The sequence below is a fragment of the Rhipicephalus sanguineus genome, chromosome 7, assembly GCF_013339695.2.
Source record: "Rhipicephalus sanguineus isolate Rsan-2018 chromosome 7, BIME_Rsan_1.4, whole genome shotgun sequence".
NCBI lineage: Eukaryota > Metazoa > Arthropoda > Arachnida > Ixodida > Ixodidae > Rhipicephalus > Rhipicephalus sanguineus.
The window spans coordinates 120354670-120370595 of record NC_051182.1 but is presented as its reverse complement, the minus strand read 5'-3'; the positions used below and the strand labels follow the sequence as shown (position 1 = coordinate 120370595).

Here is a 15926-nt window from a genome sequence, read left to right as displayed (position 1 = left end):
TCTTTGGTGCAGATGATAAAGTGTACCAGCACCCAAGCACAATCACAAGCTGGTTTGATGACTGTGAAAATGTGGCCATAAGTGAAGACACCACATATAATATACCATTTGCGGGAGAAGGCGTGCGACCTGAGAGAAGCGAAGTCATTTAAAAGCATTGTGCACTTCGCATGCCTTCGCTGCCAGTCCTTCAGGCTTCCGTTGCTGTTGCCGCAGCCAAACACAGCGCAATGGTAGCTGGGTAACCTGTCCTCGTCCATCATTTCGATTTGCGGCAGCACAATTACTTCAGCGCGTCGAAAAATGGAAACACGCTGACCTCTCACGCACCACGCAGTGCAAAACTCGGGAATCCGCACACACCAGCGGCAGCGGTCGGCCGAGGTGGAGAGAGAGAAAGCGGTGAAAATATACCGGTTCGAGGTTACGCTCCTCCTCTCCGTGAAAACGGTCTATAACCTAGACCGCCGAGGCAGGTCACAGTGGAACAGGCGTACATTGCCGATACCCTTGTAAAGCACGGTGTATGAGATATTAGTGGCATGAGCAACAAGTCACCTACTTGTTTCTCTTCCAGGCACTTCGGGTTGAGTGCTTACAGTTTTCCGAATATTCAGAAAATATGTTTTAAAAATGAAAAACTGGTACGAATTTGATGATTTGGGTTCAAGTTAAAAGTTATATCTAGGAATGGGCAAATATAGTAATTTGAGGTTCGAAGCGAATCCGAAGCGAATAGTGATTTGGTCAAATAATTGTGAATCGAATAGTTCGAATAGCACGTACCACATATTATTATGAAAAATGAGCATTTTTGTCATGACCCTTGCACAATATTGTCATGTGGTCGTGACGTCGACGAAGACAGCAGTCAGCGTTTGCAGGATGAAACTGTTTATTTGGCCGTACTTGTGGCCGGAAAATGAGAACTCGAACTACAGCAACACACGCTGTACAAAGATAGCGGCGAACAGGGCGTCGTCCGTCGATCAACTGACAAGCGGTGAAGCGCGTCGGCATTTAAACATGTACCGTCGAATATTCCAGCGTTATCGCTGGCTGTCCTGCAAATTCTAGAATAAGCTCGAGTGTGCGCGTCTTGCGCGCAATCTTAACAAAACGATCTACAATGATCGCGAAGGTTCTCGAACAATGAGGCGCGGTTCGCGCTGAGCGTTGCCGACAGTCTTTGTGGCCGAAAACCGAGTACAGCAAAAGTGGTAAAGAAACGCACGTGGCAATATTTTTGAGAATTGGAACTAGGTAGGAGTGAATGTCACTTTTTCGGTTTGAAATGAAGTGGGAGCAACCTTGAATAGTATCAAGGTTTGAATAGCAGTAGGGTGCTAGTTGTAAGTGGTGCAATACGTTACAATTTAAAAATTACTATACTTTGCACATATAAGCCCATATAAGATGCTTTTAAACTTAAAAAAAATATTGACATTTAACCTTGAAGTGTGGCTTCGCGGCTGTGCAGATTTCTCCTGGATAGGCGGTTTCACGGTACGGCAAGCTCACGCAGCTGTGAGACTACCTTTACAGGGCGTTATGTGTGGTCAAACATACATATATTCGTTCGTTTTGAATACTTCGAAATTTCGAATAATATAAATTCGTATCGAAGTGAATTCGAATACTGTAATATTCGTTCGAATATTCGAAACGCCCGAATATTCACCCATCCCTAGTTTTTACAACTGTTCGACATACACAACAACTCGTTATATGTGGGTTCGATATACAGTAGACAGTCGTGAAACGGAACCTGAAGGAACCAGAAAAATGTGTTCCGTCTAATTAACAGTAGGGGTGTGCGAATATTCGAAATTTCGAATATTTTTCGAATAGTGTTTGCTATTCGATTCGATTCGCACTGGAATTTTACTATTCGAACTATTCGAACTTCCCAAAAACAAATACAGTCAACGTCCGATTGAAAGTGACCCCTTCAGATTTTAAATATGCTTCACCTCATCACGCTCCGGTATTGCGGCAAAGCTGCCTCTCACGCTCCATTACGGTCGAACTTTGCCAAGAGACAACGTCCGATTGGAAGTGGTCCCTAGATTATCATTATGCTTCACCTCATTACACCCCGGTATTGCGGCAAAGCTGCCTTTCAAGCTCTGCTACGGTCGCAAATGTATAACTCAAGGAAACGCTGGGTTCCAACATAGAGATGAAAGATGTGGCAGAGGTGGGGGCTCAATTAATGCTGTTTTGGACCTGAAACTTGGGCAGGAAGTCTGAAAAATCGGAAGCCGAAACTTTTTAGCATCCAAAATTTCGGATGTTCTGATATATCGAAGTCTACGAGGCAGATTTGGAACTCCGGACTTGAAAAGAGCACACCCTTGTCCGCCACATCAGTTGCCCTTCCACAGCAGTTGAAAGAGGAGGAGAGGCTGAGGAATGCGTCTCTGCCTATTTCGTGTAAAGTGTTTGTCGGCACCACTTTGGGTTGCGCCAAATAATGTACATAAATACAATTCGGCCTCTATATTGCCTCATTCTTGATAAGACAACTATGAAACACCACCCGCCAATGCTTCATCAACCTAGTGAAAAGAAACACTTTCATGTTGCTATCTCATAAAAATATGCTTAGGAATCCTCTCTAACTTTTTTTTTCTGCAATTTCGCTTCGAAGTATTCGAAAGTATTAGAAAAATATTCGATTCGATTCGCACTCACACTTCAATATTCGAATTCGCTTCGCACCCATAATTTTGCTATTCGCACAGCTCTAATTAACAGGTGTTCCGTTTACCGAGAGGTGATCAGGGGTGGAGAATTCCAGTACAAGACCAACCAATCGCATTAGAGGCAACTGTTCCATTTAAGCGTCAATTCTGTTTAAAAGATTTCCGCTTACCGAGAGTCTGCTGTATGCGGGTTCGACCGTAATATTTTTTTCATATGCGAGTGCTGATTTATTATCTGCTTCACTGATGTTGCTGTTAACAACTGTACAACTGTTTCAATATCACCCCCTCTATGTAGTAATGCCCGTCAATTAGGGATGAAAAAGGAAAAAAAACTGTTGTTCAAAGGATACAACATAGGGCACAGATGGTAGACCAAGCCAGGTGCCAAGAGGGAGTGACACGCTGTCTCCGGTGCGAGCCGGCTGCAACGAAAAGAGACAAAAAAAAAAACTTACAGTCTGATCACAGGTTACCATATAACTAGTTTTACCAGTAGGAACAAATCAGGAACAAGTATGAAAAAAATTCCGGCAGAACACACCAATGATAATTTTCTAAGTTATGCAAGGGCACATTTGTGCACAACACATACTCTATTATGTATTTTCTTGCATACAACCCACACACAACAGATTTTAAAAATTTGGAGCTAAAGTCAAGATGAAAAATGTCAAAAATTAGGAGCTCTTCCTCTATCGGGAAAATTGGAAGCAAGCGAAACTGGCTGTGTGTGTGTGCCTGACCCAGGCCTGTAGAAGAGGGGGGGGGGGTCTAGGGGCCTCGGCCTCGCCCAAAATTTTGATGGAGCTTTTTAAAAACAATCAAGGCCTTCTGCAAGTACCCTCCCGACAAAAAAAAAAAATCCTGGCTACGGGCCGGGCCTGACCTACTATTTTTTTTTCTTCTTTTCTTTCCATCACATTGTGCAATGCTCCCACCTAACTCGTTCCTTTCTCCATGCTGGAAATTGGACCTTCACCCACATGCTTAGCAGTGCAACACTTCTGTAGCTAAAGGCAACAATGACAGTCATGCATGCGACAATGAAAGGCAAGAACGAAATGTGGCAACGTAAAATGAGAAGTGGCATCAATAAAAGATCAGATTGCCCTATCATAAACAGCTGATCACCGACCATACCACGACCAAGAGAGCACTTATTGGAAGACGGTGCATACAAATACACGCGAGTGGTACACCTTCAATGGCCGCATTTGTGTACACCCATATTTCTGTACACTTGCCGACGCCAGGTTTTTTGCTAATGATGCCACTGCCACCAAAATGCGTAACTCATAAAAGCTTTGCTTAAAAATTCTGACACCGCCCCTGCTCGTGCCCATACAAAAATGTATGTAGACAATCTATAGAATGTCTAAAAATGGGTTCAGACAGTCTAGAGACTGTCTAAATACGTTTCTGTAAGGGTGGGCTCCTGCAGAACTAACTGATTCATCCCAATCAAAGTTGTGTATGGTGTACACGCAAGCACTGGGGAACATGAAAGAGCACGTCTTGGCCAAAGCCGCACCCTACCAGGTTGGGCACGGAGACGAGGCACAGAGCGGCGAGCGCGAGGCCCTCAACGTGCAGCCAGGCCTCGTGCCGCTTGCACAGGTCCTGCAGGCCCTGCAGGGGGTCCACCAGGCCAATGGCCGGTGAGCCCGCACTGACCACTACCAGCGTTGGCACCCGGCCCTGTGCCACGTCCTCGTCCATGCACTGCTCCAGCGCTGAGAGGTCCTGGAAGCAAACACAGAGAGGGGAGGTGAGAGCATCGAATAGTGGAAAAGCGTACTCGAGTTGTGAAGGGGCTGCCGCGGGACGCGGCACACGTGACTGGTAAAGAGAGGCACAGTGAAACCTCGTTATTACGTACCTGCCGGAAACGCACCATAACTATGCACAAAACAGTAGCACTCGCTAACCACCGAGTACAAATTTGCACCTCCTGACGTGCACCATCGCCACCAACAAAAAAATACAGCGTCACAGCAAATATTGCCGTATATACCTACCACAAAGCCTTTTCTTTCTTTTTGCCAACGTGCAGAAAAGATTCAGACACTTTCACACGACTGTCAGATAGTCTGCACTGGCGACGCCAAGGAGCATTTCGAAATTATTACAGTGGCCGGGATAAGCAAAAAGAGTAGCAGATCGCGGTACAGATGTGCACGTATGTATCATGGAAAGCTGATACATATGTGTCTCCATTCTGTCACTATGCCAGAAGTGAAAAATGACACTGTTTCATTGAAATGTGGTATGGCTGCGTGGAGCCAATTGTCCCTGGCTAGTCGTGTGCAGTGCGTCGCCTAGTCGGCTCCCGCCGTCACTTCAAGGCTGCTTGCTGTACCATACGCATGCGTTTTCCATAGAAGTGTTGTTCGTACCTACTCAGTTCCCGACCAAATGGAGCGAGTAGCTTGTTGGGTTAATGCAGAAATGGAGCGAGTAGCTTGTTAGATTAATGCACAAATGGAGCGAGTAGCTTGTTAGATTAATGCACAAATGGAGCGAGTAGCTTGTTGAGTTAATGTACAAAGGGAGCGAGTAGCTTGTTGAGTTAATGCACAAATGGAGCGAGTAGCTTGTTGAGTTAATGGACAAATGGAGCGAGTAGCTTGTTGAGTTAATGCACAAATGGAGCGAGTAGCTTGTTGAGTTAATGGACAAATGGAGCGAGTAGCTTGTTGAGTTAATGCACAAATGGAGCGAGTAGCTTGTTGAGTTAATGCACAAATGGAGCGATTAGCTTGTTGGGTTAATGCACAAATGGAGCGAGTAGCTTGTTGGTTTAATGCACAAATAGAATGAGTAGCTTGTTGAGTTAATGCGGCGACGACGAGCTTCCTGCAAGCGATGTGCAAACCGCATCTCTGCGATGCTCTAGCAGTCCTGGCAGCAGACAGAGGCACGTTTGGGTTGTCATCTAACAAAAGTGTGCAGTATGGTTACAGCAACGCTATGCTTGCTGTACCATACGTGCGTTTGGCATGTCAGTGTTAATGCAGCGAGGTTTCTCAGTGCCTGCGACCCGCAATACTCAACTCAAGAACAGCGAGCTGCTTTCGTTTCTACAAAGCTGCGCGCACTTGAACACGGCACACCGCACAACGAGGCAGCGGCAATCGGCAGCCCAGCATGCCTGGCTGGTCACCTATGAAAAGCATGCAGTAGCCTTGAAGTAGGGCTGCGCTACAAGTGTGCCACACCAGACGCGCTGAAGATACTTATTGTGATAGGGTTGTCGGCAACAAGTCAAAGCTGGCACGTTTGTCGGCGGCCGTCATTTCGCCTTCATTCTTTCCCAATGCTTACCCGTAAAGGCATTACTGCAATCGCGTGGAAGTCTGAATCACTGATCGACTGATATATGCGCTTCTCGAAAAGGCAGACGACCTTTTGCAGCACACTCTGGCACTGGCAAGCTTCAGTGGCGCAGGAAACTTTTACGGAACAAAAAAGTTATCGCAATATGCAGGGTGCGCACTAACCAGTAGGCATTGCACGAACCGGTACAGCTCAAGCAGTCAGTGAATGCATTAGGCTCCACGAGACTCTCTGTCGGGGATTTATCGCAACTATGTCTTAACCATTAGTGTGTCTAAACCGGGTACGCATTAGAGAGGTTTGGCTGTATCACAGTAATTTCAGAAGACTAAGCAGCACGAAAGGCCCCCCCCTGAAAGTTTATCGCAACAAAACAATGACTAGCACATACCGTCTGGTAGAGGGTGCCGGGTGTTCCCGTGAGGGGAATTATCCTGAGGCAGGAGACGGGAAGCCCCAGCTGCAAAACAAGTCATTGCCGCATGTTGCACATTTCAGGTTTCAAACATATCTTGCTAACGGGATACATTAAGGGAATGACAACCACCGTAGCTCAGTTGGTAGAGCATGACACACGTAATACAGAGGTTGCGGGTTCGGTCTCCACCAGTGGCGAGTTTATATCCACTTTAATTCATTTGTATTTATAAGTTCTGCACTGCAGTTAAGCTGTGAATACTGCCCCTTATGCACTGCTCGGCCTAATTATCTGTTAACCTCACCTGATTGTGTCAATACTAGGGATGGCGAACATTAAATTTGAAGTTCGAAGCAAATTTGAAGCGAATAGTAATTTGGTCAAATAATTTCCAATCGAATAGTATATATCACGTATTATGAAGAAAAATCAGCAGTTTTCTCATGACCCAACCAACTCACACAATAAATATTCTTAAGAATTAGAACTAGGCATGCGCACACTTTTTTGGTTTGAAGCGGAAGCAACTTTGAATAATTGCAAGATTTGAATAGCAGTAGGGTGCGAGTTATAAGCTGTCAAAGACGTTACGTTTTAAAATTTGCATATAATCTTAGTGCATATAATCTTGTATAACATGCTTTCAAACTTAAAAGACTAATTAATCGAGGTGCAGGTAATATATGCACATTTAACCTTCAAGTGCGGCTTCACAGCAGTGCACATTTCCCCTGGATGGGTGGTTTTACAGCATAGCAGCCCCACACTGCAGTGAAACCCCCTCATGAAGGGGTTACATGCAGTCAAATATACGTCTGTTCATTAATTTCATATACTTTGAAATTTCGAATAATTTAAATTCATGTCAGTGAGTTCAAATAGTCAAACCCGCATATCATGAACCCACATATAATGAATTACTGTACATATCGAACAGTTGTAATATCTCCTTGAATATATTTTCAATATAGAGAATATTTTATGTATCAAATTACCCATACAGAGAACTCTCGTGATCCCCTTCGGACTGAATATATCCGGGTTGGACTGTACTATAACATTCGTCCGAATATTCCAAGCTCTGTAATATTCGCCCATGACTAGTCAATACACAAATTGAAGTATTGGCAATCCCCTTCAGATCTCGAGGTTCGACTTGGTATCAAACCTTGCCCAATAATTACGCTCACCTGCGAACAGAGGTGGTGTCCGAGGCTGGTGCGGGTGTGTGCCCCGATGTACAACACGGGCGGTCGGGGGGCCAGTGCCTGGTAGCCCTCCCCCTGGGCCAGGCGCGGGTACTTGGCGTGCAGGGCAAGGCGGCACACGCGCACCAGCCCCTCCCGCGACTCCTCGTGGCAGAACACCGACGAGTCGAAGAACCTGCACGCATGAACAAGGTGTGGGCCGCTGCAGGCTCCCTGGCTCCAGTACATCGCTCGAGCAATCCGCAGAGGCCAAAGCAGTTCTCACAAGCTTGCAGGGTGCGGTAAAGTCCACTAGAGGCCAAGAATCGTCGCCCACCCAATCACAGCCCGAAGCGCTAAAGAAAACCCGTAAAGATTTTCTGGAAACAATGCTTCACATTTTGTAAAACATGATGAAACGTTCGTTGAATCGCAAAACGAGCCCAAAATTTGTAGACTATGCAGAATATTCAAGAGCGGTTAGGTATCAACAAAACCAACTGGTGGGCTGGTTAGTACTACACATCTTTTGGTTTAGCGCAACAGAACGCGACGGCACAAATAGAAGACACGAGGACACAGCGCTACTAATAAGTGATGGATTATTCCAACGAGGGTGGCGATGCGGGCTTGTTGGTTGGTCATACTTGAATGAGTTGAGCGCATACGAGGACACGGACAGAAGGAAGAGACGTACACACACTGGCGCTACTAACAACAATGGTTTATTTCATTCTCCTGCCGATTCATATACCAGTTTTGCGCACGACAGTCACGTGAACACTCTTTCATAAAAAACAATTTTTTAACAACCAGGGAATTCACCTCACGAGAAGATAAACAGGGTGCACAGGCAATGACAAGCAAATTTAATGATTCATGCGCAGAAAGTGTAATTCTTGAGCACTCAGGGACATTGAGGGATTGCTAACACAAGCGTCTCCAAGATAATCGATTTGTTCGGCTTCAATGATCAGCCTAGTAATTTCGGACCGGTTCCTGCTGACGACAACGGTTCCCTGAAAGTTCGGTTTGCACGCACAACCATGGCAGTGTTGCGCCCTGTTTAAACTCAGTAAGTTGTGCAAGAAAACTAATCCAGATAAGACATCTCAGTCTGAATGCTCCATTAAGCACAGAAAACCTTTTGTGCAGTGTGTGACTAACGTTGTATACCGCATTCCTCTGTCTTGTGGCCGTGCTTACATTGTGCAGACTGGCCGCTGCCTAAATGTCCGGCTTGGTGAGCACTGTAATAAGTGGGCAACTTCCCACCTGACGGCTTCCTGGCGCAACACTGCCATGGTTGTGCGTGCAAACCGAACTTTCAGGGAACCGTTGTCGTCAGCAGGAACCGGTCCGAAATTACTAGGCTGATCATTGAAGCCGAACAAATCGATTATCTTGGAGACGCTTGTGTTAGCAATCCCTCAATGTCCCTGAGTGCTAAAGAATTACACTTTCTGCGCATGAATCATTAAATTTGCTTGTCATTGCCTGTGCACCCTGTTTATCTTCTCGTGAGGTGAATTCCCTGGTTGATATCAAATTGTTGTTTTTTATGAAAGAGTGTTCACATGACTGTCGTGCGCAAAACTGGTATATGAATCGGCAGGAGAATGAAATAAACCATTGTTGTTAGTAGCGCCAGTGTGTGTACGTCTCTTCCTTCTGTCCGTGTCCTCGTATGCGCTCAACTCATTCAAGGATTATTCCACATGGCCAAAACATATACACCAATTCACAGTTAACTGGCGTGTCCTTGTACAATGGTACAGATGCTGTGACCACGTGCAGCAAACCGTCAGTCCTCAGAAGTGCTATGTCCTCGGGCCTTCTTAAAACTCTACGCTTACGTGTGCCCTTTAGACAACTCCCAAAGGAGATTTTGTGCCTGTCAGCGCCGCTGGTCACCTGACTTCATGGAGTGGAATGGCACTGAGATTCTCTTTCCTGTAATTACCGTATTTACTCGGATCTAACGTTTTACTCCAGATTTTTGCTACCTCAAGTCGACCCTCGCATAACAATCGAATACCGAAATTCTATTTTTTCTTCCTGGGCACAATGAAAAGTCGCCCCTCGCGTTACAATCGTGGTCGCGTTACAATAGAGTAAATACATTACCTGTATCTGTCACACTCATTTGCCCATACTTCGAGGTTACCGTAATCCCTCACCCTCCACATTTCCTGGCCCTGTATTGACACCACCTAATCAGTGGTGTCAATTTTCTTTTCTCCACCTTCATAGTAATGTACTGTTCATGGCTTCCGCCTTTTTATTAAAGTTTGAAGAATTATGTTTTGTTCATAGTGTAGATATGCCCTGTTATCTGTTATCTTAACCGTATTATTGATATTGATGTTGTTGCTCTTGTTGTTGTACAGTCAAACCCCGCTACAACGAAATTGACGGTGCTCGGAAAAAATGTTCGTTGAAGTGAACATTTCGTTGTAGTGAAATCGAAAAAAATATGGCTGACCTGAGCTAGTAGAACAGTGAAACTTTTATTTCCAATATTCAAAAAAGTGTCTGCTGCTTCCTTTGCGTCCCCAGCAGCGTAACGACGCGATTCTCATATATGCATAGCGACGCCACGTTGAAAAGCACGCAGAAACAACGGCTTCCGCGAACGAATCAAACAAGCACGGGCGTGCAACACGAACTGCACAGTTGCACCAACACGCTAACACTAGCTATTCGCCGGCAACGGCGACATGCAGGCGTGCTATCGCGGAGCGATGACTTACGCCTTATTCTATGCTATTCTTATCCACCACTCGCGGCTGGCTGATCCCGTTGATAACGCGGACGAATTGTTGCTCCGACCACCGGTCACACTGGCAGCGCGAAAAGCACGAAAAGCATTGGCATTGGAAAAGGCACCATTCCGCGACTGCACCCCAGGGCTGCTCGCGTTGATAACGCGGATGTGGCGGATGTACCATCGCTGTGACCACTAGCGAAGCGCGAAAAGCACGAAAAGTATTGGAAAGGCATCGGAAAAGCTATCGTTTCGCGATTGCACTGATTGCACCCCAGTGTCGACCACTGAGCTTTGGCTTCGGATTGTCTGCGACTCAGAAGCAACTCAAGCCAGTTGCGAAAGCAGGGCAGTCTGATCGCCGTCGCTATCAAGCAATGGCGGCCCCCATGCTCAGTCAACAGCGGCGGTTTCTGGTGGTTCCAACACGCGATTCAGACTTTGAATTCGTATTTTTATGTTCTAAAATGCATCAAAATGTCCGAGATTGTGTTTATTGCACGGTAAATTAAATTTTTGAGCCCCGAATGGCATCGTCAAATTTCGTTTAAGTGGAACAGCAGCAGAAAAAGTGTTCGTTGTGGCGAGCATATTTATGCATTGACTCCTATGGGCTGTTGACGGGGAACCAAGAATTTTTCGTTGTACCGGAAATTTCGTTGAAGCGGAGTTCGTTGTAGAGGAGTTCGACTGTATTATACTACCTGTAATGTATTCCTTTATTTTTGTAAATAAATAAATAAATAAATAAATAAATAAAAGTGGAATCACTGAACAGCATCAATCCACATTTTGTTACACTAAATCCTAGTCCTAGAGCTTCGCCTTCCCGTCCGCATACATCAGGCACATGCAGTATGTCATCTCGGTAGTCCGCAAATAAGACAACATCATCAGCATAAAATAAACCTGGAAACTGCTGCTCTGTCATTACGTCAGCGATCCCGACGTCTCACCTAAAGAGACGCGACACCCAGAGGCCCGTGTCGGAGACAATCCGTGCCGTCACCTTGCGCAGCACGGCCGTTTCCAACGTGGAGAGGTAGGCGGCCAGGGAGTGCGAGACGACCACTGCCTTGCCGGCGTCGTCCAGTCGCCTCAGCGCTTCTCTGAAACGTTTGTAAAAAGAAAAAGATATGGTCGCCTACCAAACTGCTGCCCAAGGCTGCAAACACACAGAACTTGCCGCTGGGGCAGCTGGCAATGCATCTTGACAACAGCCACAAGAGTGCTGGAAGACGCACCTATGCACCAGATATAGCCGTGATTTCATACGGGGGTTCTAGATCCCCATGCACACGTGTGCACATAATGTGTAATACAGTAGAACCCCGCTGTTACGTTCCTCACTGCTGCGTTTTCCCGGCTGTTACGTCGTTTTCCGCCGGTCCCGGCATAACTCCCATAGGATACAATGTATTGGGAACCCCGCTGTTACGTCGTAACTGTCGGACCGTTCCCGTATGATACGTCGCGAAGTGCGCTCGGAGCCGACCGAGTGACTGCCAAAGAGAGCGGCCATGGTGCATTTTCACGCAGTTTGGCCTCATTTGACCGTAATATTAGCCGCATGAGAGGCGCAAGCAACAGAATATTTCAATTGATGCAAACAAAAGCATGGCCTTCAAGATTCAAATTGCAAAGATGGCGTCTATGACGTAACTGCTCGCGAAAGCAAGGCCTTCGAGATTGGCATTTACTATTGACAAAAGCATAGCCTCTGAGATTTGTATTGCACAAACATGGCGTGTATGACGTAATTGCTTGCGAAAGCAAGGCCTTCGAGATTGGCATTCACTTCTGCCCATAGAGTTTCCTAAAATTAACTAGAGGGGACTCTGGCGCTGCGATCGTTCAGACACCATGGGAATGATGGGTAGTACACAAATTTGCCTAGTCTTCGTACTTGCGGACTTCGAACGCACTTGTGGCTTTGTTTATTGCTGTGCTTTAGTTTTCTTTCGGATAACAGAATGGATCGTTGTGAACTTCGTGACCATATTTCAATTGGTGAGCCTAAAAAGGTTAAAGCGGTGAAGTGTAACTTCTGACTCTTGCTCAACTTTGTTTTGCGACAAAGCGGATACAGCCAACGCGGAGCCAAACGGAGCCGAAAGAACGAAGACTAGGCAAATATGTGTACTACCCATCATTCCCATGCTGGCTGAAGCGTCATGCGTTGCAGCTCCCATAGACACTAGCGCCAGAGTTCCCTCTAGTAAGTATTGTAGGAAACTCTATGCTTCTGCCATCGCGTTGGCGTAGACTCATCATCATCGTTATTTGTCGGAGAACGGGAGGAGTTCGAGCTGGTTGGAGCTCGCGTGGTCGTGCGTGCGGTTCGCGGTCGGACTCGCCGCGGCGGTCGTGATTGCGTGTGCTTAGTTCTTTCATGCCTACAGCTGTTGGTGTTAAAAAAATCACATACGTTGATTACATTTCTGTGGATGAGGCCATCCTAAGCTCCGCGTTTCTATCCATCGACTAGATCGCGGCTGAGCGCGCCAATTTTCGTGCTGCTCGTAAGAATTGAAATAAAATTCTGTACCACTAAATATTTTGCCGTTTTTCCTGTTTTTCGGCTCTTACGTTTCCCGTCTCTTACGTTTATTTCCTACGGTCCCTTCAAAAACGTATCAGCGGGGTTCTACTGTAGTTAGATGTGAGAGAGGTACAATCCCGCTCCCCCCCCCCCCCCCCCCCCCGCCCCCACAAACCAATGTTGATCTCTGCCATACACTACAGTCGCCGACCGATAAATGGAACACCGATAACTCAGACATGCTCGGTAATTCGGACAGTCGCACGGCACCGCCGATGATCCCATAGAAGTAATGTGTAAAGACGACCGATATTTCGGACAGCTGCCAGATCTACATTCGATAATCCGGACCCTGCCCGAGACTATCGCGCACGCCGAATCGCCAGCCATTGTCTTCTCCGGCACCCATACCATATAAAGTATGGCCTCAGAGATCAAAACAAAAGCTAAATTGTGATCTATGAGGCTTTATTTTGATTGCTGCTTTATGCCTCAGAGATTTGCAATTGAAACTGCCGATCTTGGAGGCACTGGTCAACTGTGGGAAATCGTATCGACATCGCGTGCAACCTACATTCCGGTTCCTGTGTCCCTGTGCTGCGCTGCTATTGCCACTATTGCTGCTATCGCCGCCATTCTGTCGAATGTGTCTGCGGTAAGGCGTTTTGCTAAGGCAGTGACTATGGTGACAGGGCCCGTCAGCGCAGTACTCTAGTAAGCTTGAGGGGGCCCGTCACCGTAAAGCAGTGACTACGGTGGTGACAGGGCCCGTCAGCGTAATCTGATAACATAAAAGTGAGGGGACCCATCAGCGCAGTAAAATCGTAAAAATGAGGGGGCCCGTCACCGTAATGTAATACGGTGACGGGCCTTGTCTCGAGCCCTCGCTGTTCTTTCGTCATCATGCAGCGATCACATCACACCGGCGGAGATAGATGCGGACTTGGTTGCACATAAGCGGAAGCACGTGCAGCAACGCACTGACAACTTTTTTCGGCCGCCGGGACATTTAAGTGTCAATAAAAGTATTTTTTTTCTGATGCATTCGTTTTTTCAGACATTTGATAATTCGGACTTGTTTACGTTCCCCGTGGAGTCCGAATTATCGGTCGTCGACTGTATACCCATGTAAACAACGAAGTGGCACATTTCGTGCAAGTGCTTTAGATGAAAAGTGGCATTTGAACAGCTGCATTGATCTCTAGGCTCTACGCAGCTTTCACTTCAGCATTCCCTATTGCGATGTGGCCTAACCTAATGCCATCCACATTTCGTTCGATAATGTGACTAGACTGCAACGCATTTCAAATTCAAATGTACTTCTAGTGTATTGCAAACAAGACCAAGGGGGGTTACCATACATGGTCTGTTTGGAAAGAAATAGGTCTGACCACCTTTAATTAGGTGAAAACCTCTCGTGATGACGTCATTTGTGTTGTCACAAATTGACGCGATTCGCCACGTCATTATGATGCCACAATACAACGTAACTGCTGGCGTCCTTAGAAACTCTCTTCTTAGCATCATTTGATGTCTGTGAGATCCTTTCCCGGTAATGAAAATGGTGCGACAAAAATACTGAAATCAAACAAACACAAGCGCCGACTCACAAATCAAGTGAGTCAGCACTTGTGTTCGTTTGTTTTCAGTACGCATATTAATAAATCCGTACAAAGTCGCCCAGTTGCCAGGTTGTGAGGTTGTCTGACTTTTTGTACCAACTCATGAGACACGAGGCTCTTGCCTTTATGATAAAAATAAGAGCTGCGATCATTTCTCACCCAGTTAAGCTCCTCAGCTGCGACGACTGTGCCAGGCAGTGCTGCTGGCAATGTTGTCCAGGCTTGCTCGAATGTCGTCCAGCGACAGAGGCCTGTGCAAAATAAAAGCAAGAACAACAAATGTATGGCACATACCCAATGCTAAGACAGTTGCAATTAGCTCATTAGCACCGATATAATCATCGTTCAAGATATATACTGTTTAGGTGTGGATGCGCCTCAGCTTGCTTGTAAGGCCCATTCGACCAGATAAAGTAACAAAGGTATGTGTCCATTGGTCCGGTGACGTCAGTGGATATCTATGAGCAGGACGACAAAACTTCAAGGCAGAAAATGTGTTACGCACCGCTGCTGTAGCAACCGACATGGTTGGCAGCAACAACAGCGTTAGCCGCATGTCGCTTTTTTTTCGCTTGCTCCGCTCGCGAAAAACTTGGCATGTGTTTTCAGCTTTAGTAGCTAGCACGCCACAACCGCGTTCACTGACTAGGCAATTCAGACTTCCCGTGAAGCACCGGTCGTTACGGCAACATCTTTTGTCTTGTAGTTGCGTTGTCCCGTTGATAGATATCCGCTGCTGTCACCGAACCAACAGGCACGCAGCATTGCTACTTTTATCTCGTCCATCGCATCTGATGAGCGTCCTCACCTGAAGAATAATATATCTTACATCATAGATATAATGTAGCCCAATAAAAGGTAAAAATTACAGGTTCTATATTGGTAAAGTAACTTGGAATGCCTAAACATAGCACTGTATTCTGATAGCATGCCCCCTATTGCCCACGCCTATGAGCCGGCCATACATTGTGCGAACCGTTGCAGAATGAGACACACATTGTGTCGAGGTAATGGAGCTTGCGCATCCATCGTGAAATAAAAACATCGTCAAGTGTCTCAACCAAACAGCTTGCACACGGGTAATTCATAAATGTTCTATTAACCACCATCAACGCCTGCATCCATTACAGTGTTGGGCTCCTCTACTAAAGGTCCTCGGTTCAAATCTTGAGAATATTCCAGTACTTGCTTACTTTTTATTTTTGAACTTTTTTCTTCACGTTAGGAGGGCATATATCGTCGACGGACAACTTACGCACGTTTTTTCCCACGCTTTCCGCTCATAAAGGTGCGTCTAGGACTCAGGCATTAATCAGGTGTACAGATACAAATTTAAAACATAC

General features: G+C 46.2%; 1 protein-coding gene across 1 annotated transcript in view; it reads right to left on the bottom strand.

Annotated features, from left to right (window-relative positions):
- The window catches only part of LOC119399806 (pyridoxal-dependent decarboxylase domain-containing protein 1-like), a gene marked incomplete at its 3' end in the record, with an annotated part of 38422 nt that overhangs the window by 15984 nt on the left and 6512 nt on the right, over positions 1-15926 (bottom strand). Inside the window, 7 exon segments of the mRNA XM_049417481.1 lie at positions 3062-3133; positions 4248-4454; positions 6439-6507; positions 7656-7848; positions 11376-11528; positions 11606-11663; positions 14761-14834. Coding sequence (XP_049273438.1) covers positions 3062-3133; positions 4248-4454; positions 6439-6507; positions 7656-7848; positions 11376-11528; positions 11606-11663; positions 14761-14834 — 826 coding nt within the window.